Source organism: Anomaloglossus baeobatrachus, chromosome 5, assembly GCF_048569485.1.
Source record: "Anomaloglossus baeobatrachus isolate aAnoBae1 chromosome 5, aAnoBae1.hap1, whole genome shotgun sequence".
Lineage (NCBI taxonomy): Eukaryota > Metazoa > Chordata > Amphibia > Anura > Aromobatidae > Anomaloglossus > Anomaloglossus baeobatrachus.
In genome coordinates, this window is record NC_134357.1 from 55,678,133 (window position 1) to 55,701,249 (window position 23,117).

At 41.5% G+C, this 23,117-nt stretch overlaps 1 protein-coding gene across 1 annotated transcript in view; it reads right to left on the reverse strand.

Annotated features, from left to right (window-relative positions):
- Positions 1–23,117, reverse strand: part of LOC142312619 (alpha-2-macroglobulin-like) — a 179,396-nt gene that overhangs the window by 143,039 nt on the left and 13,240 nt on the right. The window contains exons 3-13 of the mRNA XM_075351614.1: positions 22,892–23,051; positions 21,006–21,058; positions 20,732–20,752; positions 19,641–19,794; positions 18,451–18,535; positions 15,332–15,458; positions 11,686–11,800; positions 10,371–10,480; positions 10,136–10,294; positions 6,412–6,639; positions 3,245–3,311 (exon numbers count right to left, since the gene is read on the reverse strand). Coding sequence (XP_075207729.1) covers positions 3,245–3,311; positions 6,412–6,639; positions 10,136–10,294; positions 10,371–10,480; positions 11,686–11,800; positions 15,332–15,458; positions 18,451–18,535; positions 19,641–19,794; positions 20,732–20,752; positions 21,006–21,058; positions 22,892–23,051 — 1,279 coding nt within the window. The remainder of the gene's footprint in view (positions 1–3,244; positions 3,312–6,411; positions 6,640–10,135; positions 10,295–10,370; positions 10,481–11,685; positions 11,801–15,331; positions 15,459–18,450; positions 18,536–19,640; positions 19,795–20,731; positions 20,753–21,005; positions 21,059–22,891; positions 23,052–23,117) is intronic.

A 23,117-nucleotide genomic window follows, 5' to 3' on the forward strand; every position in this document is an offset into this window, starting at 1 on the left:
AATGTTATTGAGGCAGCCGTGTATATCATGATTGTTTGGGTTCTGTATAATTGCATAATTTGGGCACCATATGATATACCATAAGGGAAGCACATCCAGTACTTTATCACAGAAGGCATTGCCACATAAGGGCTTGCATAAGGTGAAGGAAAGAGCCGGCTCCGCATGGGCGCCACTCTCCTTCACCAAGGAGACTCATTGTGCAGACATGATTTTGGGCGGGGTGCATGACACTTGCTTGCTGCCATGGGCCGGTGCTCATTACCCCTGTTGCCAGTCATCGATGCCTTCGGGTAGTAAGACATGCAAAATCAGAGTTCACTTGGCCAAGTTTCCTTTTATTTTTCTCACTGTTATGACAGACATGTCCTTCCTTTCTCTCTTTGTGGGGTACTACTCTTCATTCTGTCCCCCCGCTATTTTGAACCTTGTCCTCATCACTTTGGGGTCTGCACCTCCTTCCCCCTAATACCACACACTTTCATTCCCTTCTGTAGCCGGGCAACTCTTTAAGCCCGCCGGGGTGAGCCATAGGTTCCGGACCTCCTGAGGTTACCTCGGGGTTCCCTGACTGGCCCTAGCACCAAGGTAATGTCTTCTCACTTTGAACCCACTTCTCAACTGATTCCTCTGGAGCAACCTCTCCTAACCATACACCCTGCCACCTGTCACTCCTCCTTTTTACTACTTTAGCCCTATCTTATCTAACATGTTTTCTAAAACTCATTTCACAGCCGGCTAAGGCTAGGTTCACATTTCCGTTGTTTTGCATCAGTTACATGCGTTGCTTGACGCATGTGACTGGTGCGTTGTACAACGGATGACAAAGAACAGAAATCATTGTCGGACTCCGTTGTGTGCGGGGGGCGGAGCGCAAGGTGGCGGAGCCGAGCGGGGCCGTGGCGCTGAGGACGTCAGTGCCGCGGGGACTGCAGGGCTGGGGACGTGTGAGTGTGTGTGTGTGAGTGTGTGAGTGTGTGTGTGTGTGTACACATGCGGAGTGCGGGAGAGGGCGGAGCCGAGTGCGGAAGTGTCGGCCTCCTTGCACACGTATCCATGGTAAATATCGGGTAACTAAAAGCAAAGCACTTTTTGCTTGGTTACCCGATATTTATCTTGGATACCAGCGTACACCGCTTAGCGCTCGCTCCCTGCACACGTTACCAGTGTAAATATCGGGTAACTAACCAAAGCACATTGCTTGGTTACCCGATGTGTATCCTGGTTACGTGTGCAGGGAGCCAGAGAGAGAATGCGCAGCAAAATCCTACGGATTGCGCTGCTCAAAAAACATTACAGGCTGCGTTGCTCCCGCCCGGCGGTCAGTTAAAAAACGACTGACCGCGATGCAGTGGATGCAACGCAGCATCATCAGTCGCAATCCATCACTAATAGAAGTCTATAGGGAAAAACTTGATTCCTGCAAAATATTTTGCAGGATACCGTAATTCCTCAAGGCGACGGATTGTGACTGATGCAAAACAACGGAAGTGTGAACCTAGCCTAAGGCTAGGTTCACATTTCTGTTGTTTTAAAGGGAACCTGTCATCAGAAATTTGGCTTTCAACCTAAATGTTTCCCCCTCTGCAGCTCGTGGGCTGCATTCTAGTAAGGTTTCTATACTTTTTGTGCCCCCTTTTAAACCAAAATAAATACTTTATAAAACTGTACCTTTCGGTTTGAAAATCTTGCAAATTGTCCATGGGGGCGGGCCGTGTGGCGTCCGTTGCTGTCACTTACGCCGTCCCCCATGCTCAGAATCATCCCTCAGGACGCCGCCCACTGCGCCTGAGGTCCCGTGCACGTCGGGACACCTGGTGATGTGGTCGCACGCACAAGAGTATGGGCGGCGCTGTGATGGCATCGCAAGTGCGCGCCCATACTCTCGTGGGCGCGCTCTCCCCTCTGTACGTCGCTCAGATCCTCTCCGCTTCTCCTGTAGTGGCCTGCTCCGCTCCTCCCATCTATTTCCTGCTGCAGGGTACGATGGGAAGGAGGTGACGTCGGGCCGGCGCAGAACGCTGGAGGCAGTGGGGAAAGGGCGGGCACGAGAGTATGGGCGGGCACTTGCGATGCAATCACAGCGCCACCCATACTCTCATGCCTGCGACCACGTCACTAGGTGTCCCGGCGTGCACGGGACCTCGGGCGCAGTGGGCGGCATCCTGAGAGATGATTTGGAGCATGGGGGATGGCGTAAGATACAGCAACGGACGCCACACGGCCCGCCCCCATGGACAATTTACAAGATTTTCAAACCGAAAGGTACAGTTTTATAAAGTATTTATTTTGGTTTAAAAGGGGGCACAAAAAGTATAGAAACCTTACTACAATGCAGCCCAGGAGCTGCAGAGGGGGAAACATTTAGGTTGAAAGCCAAATTTCTGATGACAGGTTCCCTTTAAATCCGTCAGGTCCGTCAGCAACGGATCAGTTGTTTTTTAGATGTCAACTGAAGCAACGGATGTGTTTTTCACAGGATTCCTTTAACAGGAATCCTGTGAAAAAAACTGATCCGTTGCGTCTGTTACATGCGCTGTGCGTCCGTTTTTTGATGGATCAGTCATGATCCGTTTGTGTTTGGGACAGCCCAGTGGGTGCCAAACATGCTGGGCATGCTCAGTAGAGCATGATGGAATCCAGTGCTGGATTCCGTCGTAAGACGGATTACGACAGAATCCAGCACCATAGACAAACATTACAAGCTTGACAGATTGCGACGGATTCCTGCGCGGTGCGTTAATTTTAACGGCCCGAAAAATGTTACATTCTGCGTTGTTGCCGCCCGGCGGTCAGTCCAAAAACGACTGACCGCGGCGCAGCGGATGCAACGCAAGGTAATCAGTCGCAATCCGCCACTAATACAAGTCTATGGGACACAACGGAATCCGCTAAACAAATTGCGTTGTTTACCAGAGCCGCGGATTGTGACTGATACAATTTAATGGAAATGTGAACCTAGCCTAACCCGACCAAATGGCAGCATTTGGTAACCTGATAAACGGTTCTGCTGCAACCGGGACCTATTCTCTAAAAAAACCTTAAATATCAACACATATATTTATATTATTCGACATAGGACAGTTATATCATGGGGGCACCGCCCACCTATTACTGAGGCACCAACCACCCGTATGTCAGCCCTTATGTGGCAATGCCATATGCATTGATATTTAGCCAAAATGTTTGGTCACTGAGAAATGTTTAAAATTTGTAGACCTCTTCAGATTATGCCTTCTCTTACCTTCATTAGTGCTGTCAGTTTCAATTTCCACAGTTCCAGAATCTTTAATAGTAACTTGGGAAACCAACTATAAAAATATAAGTCATAGAATGATGGTGATAAACATAAGAATAATAAGCAGGGTGATGAGGGGGATTATATATTGATATTCTGTAGTAAGATGATGTGGCCTCTTCAAGGGAGCTTCCAAAATGCTCCTACTGAAACACGCTAATCACTCCCAACTTTAACACTGCTTATAGCTATACACAGGTTAGGTTCATTTAGCCAGTGTATAAAGGGCAATTAACGAATGGGTCTATTATTAAATATAAGAAAGTTAAACACTTGTTGTGCCTACTTTATTAAGCATATAGGCCTTGATTCATCAAGACTGGCGCTTTTAATGCCGGTCTTGATGAGGGGTGGAGTGGAGTGTCTCAAAGGGGCATCACAAATCTTACTCCAGTCTGTGATTGGAGTAAGGCCGGCTTTGCACACTACGACATCGCAGGTGCGATGTCAGTGGGGTCAAATCGAAAGTGACGCACATCCGGCGTCACTTGCGATGTCGTAGTGTGTAAAACCTTTTTGATACAATGAACGAGCGCAAAAGCGTCGTTATCATATCATCGGTGTAGTCTCCGACATTTCCATAATGCCGGTGCAGCGACAGGTATGATGTTGTTCCTCGTTCCTGCGGCAGCACACATCGCTGTGTGTAAAGCCGCAGGAGCGAGGAACATCACCTTACCTGCCTCCCGGCTGCTATGAGAAGGAAGGAGGTGGGCGGGATGTTTACATCCTGCTCATCTCCGCCCCTCCGTTGCTATTGGCTACCTACCGTGTGACGTCGCTGTGACGCCGCACGGCCCGCCCCCTTAGGAAGGAGGCGGTTCGCCGGCCAGAGCGACGTCGCAGGACAGGTGAGTGCATGTGAAGCTGCCGTAGCGATAATGTTCGCTACGGCAGCTATCACAAGATATCGTACCTGCGAAGGGGGCGGGGACCATCGCACTCGACATCGCAGCATCGGCATGCGATGTCGTAATGTGCAAAGTACCCCTAAGATTTGTGGCATTAAGAACAACGCCACTCAACATGATGTTGACAAGCAGGAATTGCCACGCTATAGTTCTGCCCATTTTGTTGTAGAAGGCTGAAAATGAGTGTAAAATTTTCTGCAAAATTTCAAAGCTTTTTGCTGCAGAATTCTGGGCTATAGTTTCAAAAATGTATATTTAGCTCTATTGTAAATTTATTTTCTGGAGAAATTTCTTATGGGCTAGATGTCTAGAAGCACATCATTATTAGTCTCTACTTTGTCATCATTTAGCCTCTTAATGTCTTTCGAAAATACTTGCACTCACAATATACTTCTCTTATGACTTCTTTATTTCAAATTTTGCATATCCATTCAATATTTATGATGCGTTTTGGCTTTACAACTTATAGTCTTCTTTAGATATATTTGAAGAAGGCTAAAAGTTTTAAAGCCAAAACGCATCATAAATATGGAATGGACATGAAAAATTAGAAACAAAGAAATAAGAGAAAGTATATTGTGAGTGCTAGTATTATCTGAAGACTTGTGTAGGGGGTCACTGACCCATTACTTTTGGTACCACCTGTGGAGAGTGCGCCCTGGAATTTTGAAGTGTAGTTAGCCTCTTAATGGTGATATTATATAGACCACACATGGCAGAATTATCTTGACACTATACAGTGCAATTTCAGAGGGCAAAAATTAAGAATTAAAAATTTCATCAACGAGATCCTGCTTTGCTTGTTGCTTATGCCAATTTTTACTTGCTTTACTTATTACTATTATTTTAGTAATCCACAGATTGGCAATTGATAGCACAGTCTGACAACTCAATTACGAAAGCTTCCTATAACTTAGATGGCTATTGACCGAACCAACATTTGGCCATTAGCCATCTTCCAGTACTCTCCTATACATAGTAGAACTCATCCGAGGGAATGCTCATGTGAAATCTATGGAAAAGCCGTTGCCATGCATCTCTGGCAGCAGCTTATTTTTTCAAAAACAAAAGGCTCGGCAGTCCAAAATCGGACATGCTGGATCCTTCTGTACCCAATATAATCTATCAGGTGATATTCCAGTGGCCCCAATGCACAATAGACTGTTGGCTGAGCCCGTGATATCTTTTTGTTTTGCTTAGAAGACTTGAATGTTACAAACCCGACCTCAGTGAAAGAAGCAAATACATGATGAAATAGCACTCACCAATGGAAATAGAATCATGGACCTTATAGGATTACTGTTATGATTCAGGTTTGTATCGGCTGCTGTGGTTTGATTATTTCACTCAGCTCCGGCCTGGTCATGTCAGGGGTTAACTCCTCCCTGCCTCACTCCAGTTTTCGGAACACTATATCCTGGTACTGCACCACCAGTTCAGTGCCAATGATAGTTTATGCTCTGCAGCATGTGTTATTGGCTCCAGTGAGTTACCTGACCTGTCCTGCCACCCAGCTACCTTGCTCTGACCTGTACTCTCCTCCATTTATCAGTCTGTCACTATCAATGACTACCCGCTCCTGTCTACTGTGTACCCTTCCCTGTCTGTCTTATCCCGCTCTCAACCTGTTTGTCCTCCTGCTTTGTTTGTACTTAGACTTCCCGGCATCTGACCTGTATCCTTGTTCCTAACTTAGGCACCGTCACTCCCACTGTTGCATCCGTGACTTCCCGGCTTCCGATCCTCGGCTATCACCTGAAAACAATTTGATTATCCCTGTGCTATTGACGAGACCTCCTGCTGTTGATCTGGTTTATTGACTAGTCTACTGCCCTCTGGTGGTTTGCCTGCTAACTGCACTCTGAAGCTACACTGCTTGTAGCTTCAGTGCCTCCTAGTACAGTGTAACAATTACATGGAACCTAAAAAGGTCTATATAGATAATGTACGGTAGAGAACACAGTGAAAAGCAGAAATCTACCAAAGGGATTTGTACTGCATGCATACACTTATTAAAGAAAAATTCCAATGTGAGCTTGTTATTTCTACACCACAGGGCTGATCAATAGAATCCTTGTTTTTTCTGCAATAAATTCCAGATCTTGGCCTCTATGCTTTATCAAATAATCACTGAAAAAAAGATATTGATGTCCTGGATAAAAATATTACCGTAATTACAACCTTATAGTTCAAATGTCTCACCAAGTAATGCAGGGACAATTTTTGGACCTCATTCAGTTCTGTACGACTAATGATGTATTCCACATTTATAGCTTCATGACCCTCACATGGGAGAACATGGTCCAAAGAATTAAGTTTCAAGTAGCTCTTGCTCCGAGAGTAGAAGGCAGTGACACGTTGTGAAGCTTTACCATATTGAGGCTGATATCTACCAAAAACAGATGGTTTCTTCTGCAAGTCTGTTTGAGCCTAAAACATATATATATTTTTAGATTTACTGCAAAAAATTCTAAATGTCATGTCATTGCTCACTTACCATTGAATTTTCAATATTTAGCATATCAAACATCAACTCTAACTATAAATATGTGAAATGGTTATTTTAGCTACATTAATACAGTCCTAAGGGCTAATTCATTATTGTACTTGTGGGTTTTTTTACATAGGTTTTGGTGTTTTTCACCTAATTTTCATTTGCACCTATAGGCCGCTTTACACGCAACGACATCGCTAACAAGATATCCCTGGGGTCACAGAATTGCGACGTCATTGCGTGTGACACCTACGAGCGACCGCTAATGAGCAAAACTACTCACCTAATAGTTGATCGTTGACACGTCATTCCTTTCCCAAATATCATTGCTGGTGCTGGACGCAGGTTGTGCATCGTTCCTGAGGCAGCACACATTGCTACGTGTGACACCCCGGGAACGATGAACAGCAGCGTTCCTGCGTCCTCCGGCAACGAGGTGGGCGTGTCGTTAATGCGGCTGGTCTCCGCCCCTCCGCTTCTACTGGCAGGCTGCTGTGTGATGTCACTGTGACCGCGCACGAACCTCCCCCCTTAAAGAGGTTGTTCGCCGGCCACAGCGACGTCGCTAGGAAGGTAAGTACGTGTTACGTGTACTACCGATATTGTGCGCCACGGGCAGCAATTTGCCCGTGACGCACAAACGACGGGGGTGGGTGCTTTCACAAGCGACACCGCTAGCGATGTGGCTGCGTGTAAAGCACCCTTTAGAGTTCTTTTACTTGCACTTTTTTCAAGCTCTATCTTATATGTGATCACTATATATATATATATATATATATATATATATATATACAGTTAGGTCCAGAAATATTTGGACAGTGACACAAGTTTTGTTATTTTAGCTGTTTACAAAAACATGTTCAGAAATACAATTATATATATAATATGGGTTGAAAGTGCACACTCCCAGCTGCAATATGAGAGTTTTCACATCCAAATCGGAGAAAGGGTTTAGGAATCATAGCTCTGTAATGCATAGCCTCCTCTTTTTCAAGGGACCAAAAGTAATTGGACAAGGGACTCTAAGGGCTGCAATTAACTCTGAAGGCGTCTCCCTCGTTAACCTGTAATCAATGAAGTAGTTAAAAGGTCTGGGGTTGATTACAGGTGTGTAGTTTTGCATTTGGAAGCTGTTGCTGTGACCAGACAACATGCGGTCTAAGGAACTCTCAATTGAGGTGAAGCAAAACATCCTGAGGCTGAAAAAAAAAGAAAAAATCCATCAGAGAGATAGCAGACATGCTTGGAGTAGCAAAATCAACAGTCGGGTACATTCTGAGAAAAAAGGAATTGACTGTTGAGCTTGGGAACTCAAAAAGGCCTGGGCGTCCACGAACGACAACAGTGGTGGATGATCACCGCATACTTTCTTTGGTGAAGAAGAACCCGTTCACAACATCAACTGAAGTCCAGAACACTCTCAGTGAAGTAGGTGTATCTGTCTCTAAGTCAACAGTAAAGAGAAGACTCCATGAAAGTAAATACAAAGGGTTCACATCTAGATGCAAACCATTCATCAATTCCAAAAATAGACAGGCCAGAGTTAAATTTGCTGAAAAACACCTCATGAAGCCAGCTCAGTTCTGGAAAAGTATTCTATGGACAGATGAGACCAAGATCAACCTGTACCAGAATGATGGGAAGAAAAAAGTTTGGAGAAGAAAGGGAACGGCACATGATCCAAGGCACACCACATTCTCTGTAAAACATGGTGGAGGCAACGTGATGGCATGGGCATGCATGGCTTTCAATGGCACTGGGTCACTTGTGTTTATTGATGACATAACAGCAGACAAGAGTAGCCGGATGAATTCTGAAGTGTACCGGGATATACTTTCAGCCCAGATTCAGCCAAATGCCGCAAAGTTGATCGGACAGCGCTTCATAGTACAGATGGACAATGACCCCAAGCATACAGCCAAAGCTACCCAGGAGTTCATGAGTGCAAAAAAGTGGAACATTCTGCAATGGCCAAGTCAATCACCAGATCTTAACCCAATTGAGCATGCATTTCACTTGCTCAAATCCAGACTTAAGACGAAAAGACCCACAAACAAGCAAGACCTGAAGGCTGTGGCTGTAAAGGCCTGGCAAAGCATTAAGAGGGAGGAAACCCAGCGTTTGGTGATGTCCATGGGTTCCAGACTTAAGGCAGTGATTGCCTCCAAAGGATTCGCAACAAAATATTGAAAATAAAAATATTTTGTTTGGGTTTGGTTTATTTGTCCAATTACTTTTGACCTCCTAAAATGTGGAGTGTTTGTAAAGAAATGTGTACAATTCCTACAATTCCTACAATTTCTATCAGATATTTTTGTTCAAACCTTCAAATTAAACGTTACAATCTGCACTTGAATTCTGTTGTAGAGATTTCATTTCAAATCCAATGTGGTGGCATGCAGAGCCCAACTCGCGAAAATTGTGTCACTGTCCAAATATTTCTGGACCTAACTGTATATATATATATATATATATATATATATATATACATATATATATATATACAGTTAGGTCCAGAAATATTTATATATATATATACACAGTGTATATATTTGTCATTGCGAGCAGGGTTTGCAATTTTTGCAGGTGTTTTCTGCTGGTTCATCAATTGCTAATTTTCAAAAGAAGCTGAAAAATTATTTTGCTCAAAAAGAGCAATCTTTTTGTCGCAAATTTTGCAAATGGGGGACTTTTTTTAATCAGTTTTCATTTTGTGCCAAATTTATGAACCACTTGCAGCATTTTGAAAAATTTTGCCCCCAAAAAATTAACAGGTAAGAAGACAGAAAATGAAAATTGACTTAAAATATGCAATTTAGGGTCTGCTACTCTTTTAGTCTCCTTTCCTTCTATGGTTTTCCAAATGCTTTCTGTTGATTCAGCAATAATTTTGCTCAAAATTAGACTGCAGTCCACCCTTGGAGTGATTTCATGTACAATAGACTTTTTTTGGGGGACAGGCTGTGCAGAATTTCTCTAAAAGTGTGATTTTATTTATTTATTTATTTATTTTTTTGCACTAAAGAGTCACAAAACAGTTTTAAGAAAAATAAGAGCCATTTTAATTTTGTGCAAAATTTATGAACCACTTGCACCGTTTTGAAATATTTTTCCCCCCCAAAATCAACAGATATAAGAAGACGAAATAAGGGAAGTGACTTTAAAAGAAATGGAATTCAGGGTCGGTTACCCTTTTCATTTTTTTTCGGGATACAACATCAATAGAGGGCTGTGACGTTTGCCCAAGTCACAAAACAAAGTAAAGGGAAAGATATATAACAGATTCCTTTCACTCTCTTGCACAGTATATGTTCTAGTGAATTCAAATATAATATTCTGTAAAATTTGGTCTTCTGTATTTATTAAATAAATATTATTGCTAAATATAAGGGTATGATTGAACCTACGGCTGATGAATATGTATACTCATACCGTCAGGACCATGGTGTCCTTCCAGTCGGTTGTGTTCAGAGTAAACGCTACTTGTCCATTTTCATCGGTCACTAAGTTCTGACCGTCCGACTCATATTTATGTGTCAGATAAACCGTAGTGTTTGGTTTTGGCACACCTCCAGCATCCTCCACTTTAATCTGGAAAAATATATCATAATAAATGGAACCTTAGTCTGACCTTCAAAACATGATACATGAGAAAAAAGTGACTCACCGAACCGCTGTATGGGATGCCAGGCTTGTAGTTAGTTTCAGCATTTAGAAATGATATTTTATTAATGACATTGGTTATGCTGGTTTGACTGGTTGATGATAGCTCCACCCCTATGTAAAGAGAGAATATTGGGAAAAACATTCTATAATGTATCATTTCAGTTTTTATTTTTTCAAACTTCATTATAATCATTAGGCAGCAATATGTTATTGATTCCGCAATCCAAAAAAAGACTGATGGCTCATCCCATTTTTCTAATGTGAACAGGTGCAAACTAAACATGAAACATAGCAACAAAAAGGAGACAGTTGCACTCTGTAGTGCTAAAATGTGGAACAATGAATATGGGAATATAGAGAATAGAGATGCATTACTACTATGAAAAACATGCAAAAATTGAGATGCTTAGTGCACAAAAATGGCCAGTTTCATGTGAGCCCAACAGCCAACGGCAAGGTGACCCCTCCTCGTTGGGTTACTATCAAATTAATGCCTCTTTTTGGGTTAAAAAGCCTACAATTTATGGGCGGACAGGAGGTTGAAAATGGAGAATTAAAATTATCCAGTCAGATACTCTACATAGAGGCATAACACAGAGGAGGATTTTCAGTTCAGGGCTGGCAAGTCATAGGACAATGGCAGGAGAATGTATTCTTGGACGTGATGGAAAGGAAATTCCTTTAGGGATAGCAAAATATTGATTAAGAAGAACTGTCCACTTAAACAGATCAGATTGCATGTTATAGAGCCTGAGATTCATGACAGCTCCTGGATATAGTAGACTTTGTGCCATAAGCAATTTTAACTTTTTATGAGAAAACTTAAGAAAACTGATGAAGGAGTTAGAACAACTCGGAACACATTATGAATGAAAATCCTCTCTTTCTAATCTCTTGATTTACCTGTTTTCTCTACACCAACAAACGCCACGTTCTCCTTATTTTTCCTTCTGTGACTGGGGTGGTGCAGCAGCCACATCCTACCATTCCTCAAGTCCTATGCAGTGTTGTTCTTGAAACTTACACAACCTTACCAGGTGAGCGGCTCACTTGACTGTCTATTTTTCAGTGTTATGCCACCGATTTCACACATAGAAGACCCTTGCTGCCTATTCCTTCACTCCTGGCCTGGATATGACTACTTTGTCTGCACACTCAAAAAGTTACATAAAGTAAAGCTAACTTCTGTCACTGACTATATAAAATCATACTGTCATTTGAGCGTTTCCATTATTGTTATATAGAAATAACAGTCCGTTTGCAGTGTAATAACACAGTCAAGGGGGCCTTTAACAGTTTAGACTAATAAGACTTACCAGTCCCGTCCTCCATAACAGAAGCAGCACCTTTCAGATCCTCTGTCATACCAGTTTCATTGAACTTAAAGAGTCTAGACTGGACAACAATCGTATGACAACCAGATCTGTCCAACTGTGTGAAATAAAACAGCCATTGAGATAATATAGCTATATGAAGTGCCATAAAAACCATAAGGATACATCTGCCGGCTGCAATTTCACCATACTGCTGGGATTCCATTGTTCTTGCGATATCTTGGTACATACTAAGCATTTGGTAAAGATTTATCACAAATTAAACAATTATTGCACATCTACAACTTACTTCTCAGACCTCCACATCTCAAGAATAAGGCCCCTTTCACATTGTGTTCCGAACTCCCTTTGGTGGTCTCGTCGGGGCTTCTGTCTGAATGGGTTTCGGACGTATGTGCCGATGTGGCCATTGACTATAATGGTGCAGACAGAGTCATTGTTTGCTCTATCGTGCATCATTTTTGGAAGTATATGCTTTTTGGAGTCAGATACCCAGACGTAGTATATTACATCTGGGTGTCTGTCTCCAGTAAGCGTATATTCCCAGACGGAAGCCCCAACAGGACCTCTGAATGGAAATCAGAATGCAATATGAAAGGGGCCTAAGGGAACTTGATTGCCTTTCCAATTTGTATTGTGAAGTGGAGGGGGAATGGGCAGTGGGTTTTGCATGTACATGACTCTCCTTTTAAGTCAATAGAAGTTACACTTAACCAAGCCATTGGATGCTTAAGACACATAGGTCGCATTGCCTGTTGGACCAACTGCATCTCTTCATAAAGAACCAGGTTTTTGGAAATATAATGATCTAAAAATAAGACACATCACCAATGCAAGCTGGGAACAAGGGGTTAAACAAATGTGGGTATATTGGTTTCAATTATAAAAAAACGGATGTCTGCATGAGGCAACCCCCAAGAAATAAGAACACCAGCAACATTGCGGATACTCTTTACTAGATATAAGTATATTGAAGTCATATCAATACCGGGTACCATATATTCAACACACCTACTCCTTGAAGTACTTCAAACCACTTTCTGGACAACCCATTTTTAACTAACCCCCCCCAACATTTATGTACCTCCTGTACCGGCGCCGAGTCTCACTGGACTCTTATGACATGGATATACCACTATTGTGCTAATACGCACTTACTACTTTGAGTGAACCTTGGATAAATGGAAGAATAGACAAAAAGCCAATAGTAACCTCTGATTTGCTGCAGGGCTCACCCGGCCTAGAGAGACCCACTGGAACAATGCTGGTATGGGATGTGAATATTTTGTGTTTTTCTTTTACAAGGGGTACTATTTTATTTAAAAAGGGGCTGTCCAGATAGTGTATACCCCCGCCAGGAAAATTGAAAAATAATAATATATAAATCCTGATTAATTATACATGTATGCCTTCATGTCTAGTTTTTACGTCTGTTTGTTGTTTGCGCTTTTTTTTTTCTAGTTTACACCTTTTATAAAGTCCATTAAATATGTGTTCCCCTGTTTATTTTTTAAATATGCAATAGAAGGTGGGCTACGGATTTACCTGGGATTTACCAGATTTGTTTGGTTGATTCATCAATTATAATCTGAAAAATTGCTATATTTTGTCAAAAATATACTTCTGTCCCTACTTGGAGTCATTGTAGGTACGACAGACATTGTAATGCAAAAACGTTGCGACACTTTAGCAGAAAATGTAACTTTTCTTTCTAAAAAGTTGTAACACAGGTTAAAAGATAAAAATAATGAGCATACTTAAAGAAAATGCTAATGATAAATCGGGCTCTTGTTTTGTTAAAAATAGACATATTCTGATAATAATGTGTCCCGCCTTTGGGAACACCAGCAATCCAAAATAATGTAGGAAAAATTGTTCTATATTTCCGTAGCGCCACCTCAGGAAAGTTAATGATTTACAGCAAAGTCAATTAAAATCAATTGGCTGTCCTTGTTCTTAATTTTTCTTTTTCAGACATTTGTGAAAATGTAATTTAATTTACGGTAACTCCTTAACCCCAGGGCGATTTTCCATTTTTTTTTCATCTTATTTTTTGCTCCCCTTCTTCCCAGAACCATAACTTTATTTTTCCATTGTACTTTTAAATGAAACAATACGTTTTACCATATAGTGTACTGGAAAAAGGCAATTCAAATTCCAAGTGTGCTTGCACAATTACTTTCAGGGTATTTTATTCACCATGTTTGCTATATGGTGGTAAAACTACTATCAGTGTGATGCCTCAAGTCGGTACGAGCTCATAGATACCAAACATGTATAGGTTTACTTTTATCTAAGGAGTTAAAAAAAAATCTGAAATTTGTTAAAAAAAAGTGGCACACTTTTTGCATCATTTTCCGTGACCCATAGCGCTCTCAGTTTTCAGGATCTGGGGCTCAGTGATGTCTTATTTTCTGCGCCTCGAGCTGATGTTTTTAAAGGTACCATTTTTACATAGATGATACATCTTGATCGCCTGTTATTGCATGCGCAGTATTTGTGATGACCAAAAACGTAATTTTGGAGTTTGAAATTTTTTTTGCTGCTACGCCGTTTACTGATCAGGTTAATATTGATGTTATATTTTGATAGATCGGGTATTTCTGAATGTGGCAATACCAAATGTGTGTATATTTTTTTAACCCTTTAATTTTCAAAGGGGTGAATGGGGGGTGATTTAAACATTTATTTTTTTTATTTTTCTTTAATTTTTTAAAACTGTTTATTTTACTTTTTTTTAGTCCTAGGGGACTATAAAGATCAGCAGTCTGATTGCTTGTTAATTTTTGTTGATCAGAGCTGCACAGCTCTTATCAGCAGAAATGCTCATCTCCTGTTACAGTCGCCGCACTCCTGGCTGTAACAGGAAGTGAGTTATGATAGCAACAGGAGTCATCACATGACCCTGTGCTACCATGGCAACCATAGGCTATTCATGATTGCATCACACGGCCGCCAATCGCAGAGGGGAAAAACGATTTCTCCGGCGCTACCATTTACATCGTGCTGTCACATTTTGACAGCGCAATCTAAGAGCTTAACAGATGTGGGTGGATCACCTGTTAGCCGCACATGTCTGTTGTGCAAATTAGCAGATATATGCGGCGCTCACCGCCGGCTCATCGCAGCAGCCAGCAGTGATTACACTGACATGAGCTAGGACATACCCAGTATGTCCAATGTTGGTAAGAGGTTAAAAATAGTTTACGATCCCTCTATGAAATTACTTTAACACGTAGTAATGATTAGAGATGGGCGAATAGTAAAATATTAGGGTTCGGATTATGCTGTCCGAATACCTAATACTATTCCAGCATTCGTCATGGATAACAAATCTAATGCAAGTCAATGTGAACCCAGTAAAATATATCTTTGTACCGTGTTAGCCAGTAGAGATAAAAAAAATTTGTTTAAAAGAACAGAGTCAAATCTGTCAAGAAAAATGCTCGCGCTCACCATTGACTTACATTAGGTTTGTTATTTGTGACAAATACTGGAATAGTACTAAACCGTACTACAAAAGTAGCAGAAAGGTGGTATAACAATGGCCATTAATATCAATTATGGTGAGAATTTCTTTTTTTATTTTGAGGTTTTAAACTTTATAACATAAAATATATGACCTCACCTTTCCACTGAAATTAGCACATATAGAGGGGGGTTCTTGTGGATTCAACCTCCACCTACGATATCGGGCATATTCACGACAAACAGAAGCAGTAAAATTCCCCTGAACTGGTTTCCCATATGTGTATCTAAGAGATTAGAAACATTTTTTAAGAATTGATAACACTCAACAACTCGTATATATTTTAAAGACCTAAAAGGTACATAAATGGAATATGAAAAAGAAATGGCAAAAAGCATCATGTTATGAAAAAAGTAAAATTGCTATTTAAAGAACCTTGAATAAGAAATATTTTATTATTATATTATATACGTGAAAACATTTTGTCTGAAATTCTGGTTGGCTCTGCTTGTATAACCACTCTGTCACAATGTGACTGCAGGATAGCGAGGGACATTGGGCTAATACACCGTGTGCAGAATTATTAGGCAAATGAGTAGTTTGATCACATGATACTTTTTATACATGTTGTCCTACTCCAAGCTGTATAGGCTGAGAGCCAACTACCAATTTAGTAAATCAGGTGATGTGCATCTCTGTAATGAGGAGGGTTGTGGTGTAATGACATCAACACCCTTTATAAGGTGTGCTTAATTATTAGGCAACTTCCTTTCCTTTGGCAAAATGGGTCAGAAGAGAGATTTGACGGGCTCTGAAAAGTCCAAAATTGTGAGATGTATTGCTGAGGGATGCAGGAGTTTGAAATTGCCAAACGTTTGAAGCGTGATCACCGAACAATGAAGCGTTTCATGATAAATAGCCAACAGGGTCGCAAGAAGCGTGTTGGGCAAAAAAGGCACAAAATAACTGCCCATGAATTGAGGAAAATCAAGCATGAAGCTGCCAAGATTCCATTTGCCACCAGTTTGGCCATATTTCAGAGCTGTAACATTACTGGAGTATCAACAAGCACAAGGTGTGCCATACTCAGGGACATGGCCAAGGTAAGAAAGGCTGAAAAACCACCACCTTTGAACAAGAAACATATGATCAAACGTCAAGACTGGGCCAAGAAATATCTTAAGACTGATTTTTCAAAGGTTTTATGGACTGATGAAATGAGAGTGACTCTTGATGGTCCAGATGGATGGGCCAGAGGCTGGATCAGTAAACAGCAGACAGCTCCACTCTGACTCAGACGCCAGAAAGGTGGAGGTGAGATACTGGTATGGGTTGGTATCATCAAAGATCAACTTGTGTGACCTTTTCGGGTTGAGGATGGAGTGAAGTTCAACTCCTAAACCTACTACCAGTTTCTAGAAGACAACTTCTTCAAGCAGTGGTACAGGAAGAAGTCGGTATCGTTCAAGAAAAACATGATTTTCATGCAGGACAATGCTCCATCACATGCATCCAACTACTCCACAGTGTGGCTGGCCAGTAAAGGTCTATAAGATGAAAAAATAATAATTATAATTTTATTCATTTATATAGCGCTACTAATTCCACAGCGCTTTAATGACATCGCCCTCTTGTTCACCTGATCTGAACCCCATAGAGAACCTATGGTTCTTCATAAAATGTGAAATCTACAGGGAGGGAAAACAGTACACCTCTTGGAACAGTGTCTGGAGGCTGTGGTGGCTGCTGCACGCAATGTTGATCGTAAACAGATCAAGCAATGACAGAATCTATGAATGGTAGGCTGTTGAGTGTCATCAGAAAGAAAGGTGGCTATATTGGTCACTAATTTTTGGGGATTTTGTTTTTGCATGTGAGAAATGTTTATTTCTAAATTTTGTGCAGCTATTGGTTTACCTGGTGAAAATAAACACGTGAGATGGGAATATATTTGGTTTTTATTAAGTTGCCTAATAATTCTACACCTTAATAGTTACTTGCACAAACAGATATCCTCCTAAGATAGCCAAATCTAAAAAACCCCACTCCAACTTACAAAAATATTAAGTTTTGATATTTGAGTTTTTTGGGTTGATTGAGAACATAGTTGTTGATCACTAATGAAAAAAAATCCTCTAAAATACAACTTGCCTAATAATTCTTCACCCAGTGTACTGTCCCTCACACTGGGGGACCCTAGGCTAAATGTGAGGTGATTACTAAAGCTGGTGTCACACACAGCGACAACGACAACGACGTCGCTGCTACGTCACCATTTTCTGTGACGTTGCAGCGACGTCCCGTCGCTGTCGCTGTGTGTGACATCCAGCAACGACCTGGCCCCTGCTGTGAGGTCGCCGGTCGTTGCTGAATGTCCAGCTTCATTTTTTGGTCGTCACTCTCCCGCTGTGACACACACATCGCTGTGTGTGACAGCGAGAGAGCGACGAAATGAAGCGAGCATGGAGCAGGAGGCGGCACTGGCAGCTGCGGTAAGCTGTAACCAGCGTAAACATCGGGTAACCAAGGGAAGACCTTTCCCTGGTTACCCGATATTTACCTTCGTTACAAGCCTCCGCCCTTGCTGCCAGTGCCGGCTCCTGCTCTGTGCACATGTGGCTGCAGTACGCATCGGGTAATTAACCCGATGTATACTGTAGCAAGGAGAGCAAGGAGCCAGCGCTAAACAGTGCGCGCGGCTCCCTGCTCTCTGCACTGTGACATGTAGCTGCAGCACACATCGGGTTAATTAACCCGACGTGTACTGTACCTAGGAGAGCAAGGAGCCAGCGCTAAGCGCGGCTCCCTGCTCTCTGCACATGTAGCACAGCGACGTTATGATCGCTGCTTCTGCTGTGTTTGACAGCTAAGCAGCGATCATAACAGCGACTTACAAGGTCGCTGTTACGTCACCGAAAATGGTGACGTAACAGCGACGTCGTTGTTGCTGTCGCTTAGTGTGAACCCAGCTTAAGAGTCATGATACTAAGGACTGAAGAACAGTTGAAAAAACTGATTTTAAACACTGAAGATGTCAACTTCAGGGTGATACTGAAAATGTAACTTTAGCATGTATAACAAAAATTTAACCCTAGAACGCATACCTGGGGCCTCGCAGGCCTGCTAGGTCATTTGTTTTCTATGGTAGATTGAATTGCTTGCGCGTTCTAGGGTTAACACATCATGTTCCACGAGCGAAGCCACTGTGATTTTAATAGTAATAAATATAAAGAAAGCCCAGAATGTACTAAAAGTGTTTAGAGTACTTTTGGACTCACTTGCCACAAACTTGAACTGGAAACTGGTCACTGTTAAATAGAACATATTTAGGGAAATGGATATCAACCTCAAATTTTGGAAGTACTGAAAAGACATAACAAACACAAAAAACTTTAAAGAGGATATCTATGTATAACTTTTAATTTAAAGGACTGTCAAATTGGAAAATAACAAATGCACCAATACTCATTGTCCAAGGGCAGCCAAGTAGAGGCAACGCTGGACCTGGAGAGTGGTGGGTTTGTTATTTTTTTATTGCAGTCTTGTGGTTAATTAAAAGTTAAATCTGGACAATCCTTGTAAGCAACCACATGTTAGATATTTGTCAAAACGTTTCCTCACCAAATGGCTCCATTAGTAGAGAGAAGAAACTGTGGAGAAAAGTGCGCAAATAGTATCTTAACCCAAAATCCAAAAAGGTGAGTGTAGGTGTGTACACTAACTTGGTGGGGTTGTGAAAGTCACAGCTCCTGTATCAGCAATGTGGAGGGTGAACACCTGCAGCCCTGAAGGAAACCATATAGACAGAAGCAAGGAGAATCAGGTTTTTTTGTCGAGCTATCCCCAGGAGAGCGATGTTGATTAAATATTCTCTTTATTCTATTCACAGGTCAGGTCAATATGTTTCAGAAATCGCAGTCTCCTTCATCAGGACATCAGAGAAAAGACATCAAGAATATTGATGTACTTTCTCTGTTGTCCTGATGAAGGAGACTGTGATTTCTGAAACGCGTTGACCTGACCTGTGCATAAAATAAAGATAATATTTAATCAACATCGTTCTTCTGGTGATAGCATAGCAAAAAAACCTGATTCTCCTTGCTTCTGTCTAAATGGTTCCATTGGGAGGCCTTCCTCTTTTACCCACTGTACCAGACTGTTCTTAGATAGGTCACACTGAGAGGCACTCTACTGTGTGCACATGACCTTCATAGTTCCGTATCTCAGTTTTAGTGGATTCCCGTGCTCAGAGCCTCAGTAACCTCCCTCCTTTTTCTCTCAAGGGAGTGTCTTTCCTTCTTTTTCTCTGTGCTTCTCCCTTCCATTATCTCACCTCTGGCTAATCTTTTCCTTACTATTTATATACATGCACTCAAGTATTTGTGCTTATGATGATTCTTCACGTGCCTTGTTAATGAGATTTTCTTTGAAAATCAATAAAAATTAGTAAATGAAAAAGTTTCCTCACCATATTCCTCTACAGAGAAGGTATGGGATGTGCCTTTCAGTTTGATGGAATATTCCCCCAGGGTGGGCTCAGAGGACAGAGCGAGAGAGAGATCAGCAATCCCCTGATTGAGCGTCACATTTAACCATTGACCAATCCTGTTTTTCTCTGGGTCCTGAAAGGATCAAGTACAACTGAACATCGATCAAACTTTTAAATTGACATTCTTTAACTGTCAACAAAGATGACTTATTCTAAAAAAATAAAAAATACATCATATACAAGTACACAAATCAAAAATATTGACATGTTTCAGTTTCTAACCATATGATTGTCACAGTTGTCTCCCTGCTGTTTTGAGACTAGTGACAGCCTTAGGACTGGAGCCTCTCTTCTCCATCTAGACTACTCATTTAAACAAAGTTTCCTTTCCTTTGGGGTCTTATGAGTTAATTTAAGTTTTTATTGCCAGCAGCTATGAGCAGTACAGGTCAACTGTTGCTGCTTTGAGCCCACGCCCATTTAGGTTAAATACTGGAGTCTTCCCAGCAGTCCTTGCTGCTGTTAGAATTCATTTCTACTTTGGCCAGCCTGGTGGAAGGAGCTGCTGAGGAATTGTCCTGTGTCCATGCTACTTTAGAGTCTGTCTGCTGCTGTGAAATTTGGTGTTTTGTATCTTTCTGTGTATTCCCCTGTCTGTCTTTTCTTTGCCTCCGTGTTTATTAGTGTAGTGGCGAGTCTAGTGTACTTGTCAGCCTACTTACTAGGCAGGGTGAGTTTAGGGCCAGCTGAAGGTCCTAGGTATCCTGCTCACCGACAGGTTGAAAGAACCTACCTGTATAGGGATGACAAGGAGCTCAGGAGTCAGCTTAAAGTGAGTTCAGGAGGTGCCCCCTCACCCCTCTCCCTAGTGGCAGGGACCTTCATTGTATCGTGACCCCAGTGTTTCCCCCATTTTGTTTGTGATGATTCAGACCATGCTCATTGGTCTGAACACGTGTGTCACATTATAATACGAACAGCCCCCTACTCCGTGCGTGACAATGATCTATGCACGTATGACTTACATTATTGCTGTTACGCTAATATTATTTCTTGATACATTTTCTTACCTGTACTTCTATCACAGGGATCTAAGGAAAAAAAAAACAACTTTATTTTCTTTTAGAAATTTTTCAGGTTCTTAAAGTTAACACGAGTCCTGATATGCAAAATGTAACTATTTTAAGTTTTCATATTTCATGTACGTTTGCAGTCACACTGTATGGGTTCCCGGCATTGTCCGGACCACTACTTTGTCCATGTGCATAAGGTCTAACACAAATCAAAGAAATATGCTTTTTTTATCTTTTCTTTTTTTTCTGCTATCATTTACTTGAGACTTACCAAAATATTTTCTGGTTTGAAATCTTCATTAATGGACAGAATTCTGAAGTTTACTGTGATAAACAAAATAGAGTTATTAGAAAAGCCTATTAAAAAGGATGACCAGATATTTCTTGAAAAGCCCTAAAGTGTTTGTCTCAGCATAAATATCTGTAAATGTGATCATACATTACCACGCATGCTGATGATGACATTATCTGCCTATTTATAAGTTATAGAAATCATATGGAGCAACTGTCCCCGTATGAATAGGAAAGACGATGGTGCCAAATTATGTGATAAGCAAAACTTCTTACTGCCTTTTACGACTTATTTTGGATGAACTGGTCAACATGATCTTTTTATACAGGGACGTAGACTAGAAATGAGCGGATCAAACAAAATTTCAATTCGCCAGATTTTGTGAATTTTCCAGGGAAATGGCACCAAAGTTATTTTCTGTGAATTGAACATTCTTCATTATACTGTGGAGCAGTGATGTCAAAATCAAATACACAGAGTGCTAAAGTTAAAAACTTGGACAAAGTCGTAGGTCAATCTAGTCTCGGGCACCACATAGTCCTCCATACAGCATAATGACCACCACATAGCCCTCTACACATAATAATGGGCCCCATATTGTGCTCTACACAGAATATGCCCCCCACATAGTCCTCCATATAGAATTTAGCCCCACATAGTTCTCCTTACAGAATAATGGGCACCACATAGTCCTCCATACAGAATAATGGGCACCACATAGTCCTCCATGCAGAATTTAGATCCTCATAGTCCTCCATACAGAATTATGGGCGCCACATAGCCCTCCATGTGGAATAATGTGCCCCACATACATCTCCATACAAAATAATGGGTCTCACATAGTCCTCCATACAGAAAAATGTGCCCAAGATAGCCCTCTATACAGAATAATGGGCCCCACATAGCCCTCCATACAGAATAATGTGCCACACATAGTCTTCCATACAAAATAATGGCCCCACATAGCCCTCCATACAGAATAATGGGCTCCACGTAGTCCTCCATACAGAATAATGTGCCCCACATAGCCCTCCATACAGAATTATGGGGCCACATAGCCCTCCATACAGAATAATGGGCTCCACGTAGCCCTCCATACAGAATAATGGGCCCCACATAGCCCTCCATACAGAATAATGGGCCCCACATAGTCCTCCATACAGAATAATGGGCCGCACATAGTCCCCCATACAGAATGTCCACACGGTTATGCGTGTGTAATGTGATGACGCATGTCTTGACATCATAATCTTACACAAACTAGGGATTTCAGTATGACTGGTGGTGATAAGAAGATGCGACAAGGACCGGACGGGGGACAGTGAGGAATGGAGGGGCTGGAGATGTTAGCGGCCTTTTGGCTACTTCTCTAATTAGTGCTCTCTTTCTTGGGATGTCAGTTTAGGTGGATGGCCATGTCTTGGTAGGTTTGCAGTTGGGCCATACTTCTTCCATTTTTGGATGATGGATTGAACAGGACTGAATCAAATGTTAAGAGCTTGGGCTATTTTTACAACCTAACCCTGCTTTACTGATATCCACAACTTTATCCCTGACCTGTCTGGTGTGTTCCTTGGATTTCATAATGCTTTTTTATACTTAATGTTCTCAAACAAACCTCTGAGGCGTTCTCAGAACAGCTGTAGTTATACTATAAATTACACACAGGTGGACCCAACTTGCTAATTTAGTGACTTCTACAGGTAATTAGTCACTCAGGATTTTAGTTAGGGACACTGGACTACAGGGGACTGAATACAAATGTTCACATTTAAATGTTTTAAATATTTAGAAAACTAGGTATCATTTTAATAACAAGGAGGACCCTCTAAATGCTATTAGGGTACGTTTATTTTTCTTCTCACCAGTTTGTCCTGGTTTGTACACGGCTTTGTCTGTCTGGACTAGAGTTTTGGAGCGCAGCTTCTTAACCAGAACTTTATTACTATTAGTAACTAATTCCCCTGTACTGTTAATAGATATCGTTAATGTCCCGACCGACACATCTTCTTCAGGAATGGGAACCTACAGAAATAAAATAGTATAAATATGTCAGCTAAAAAAATGAAGAAATTATTACTATTTACAAAG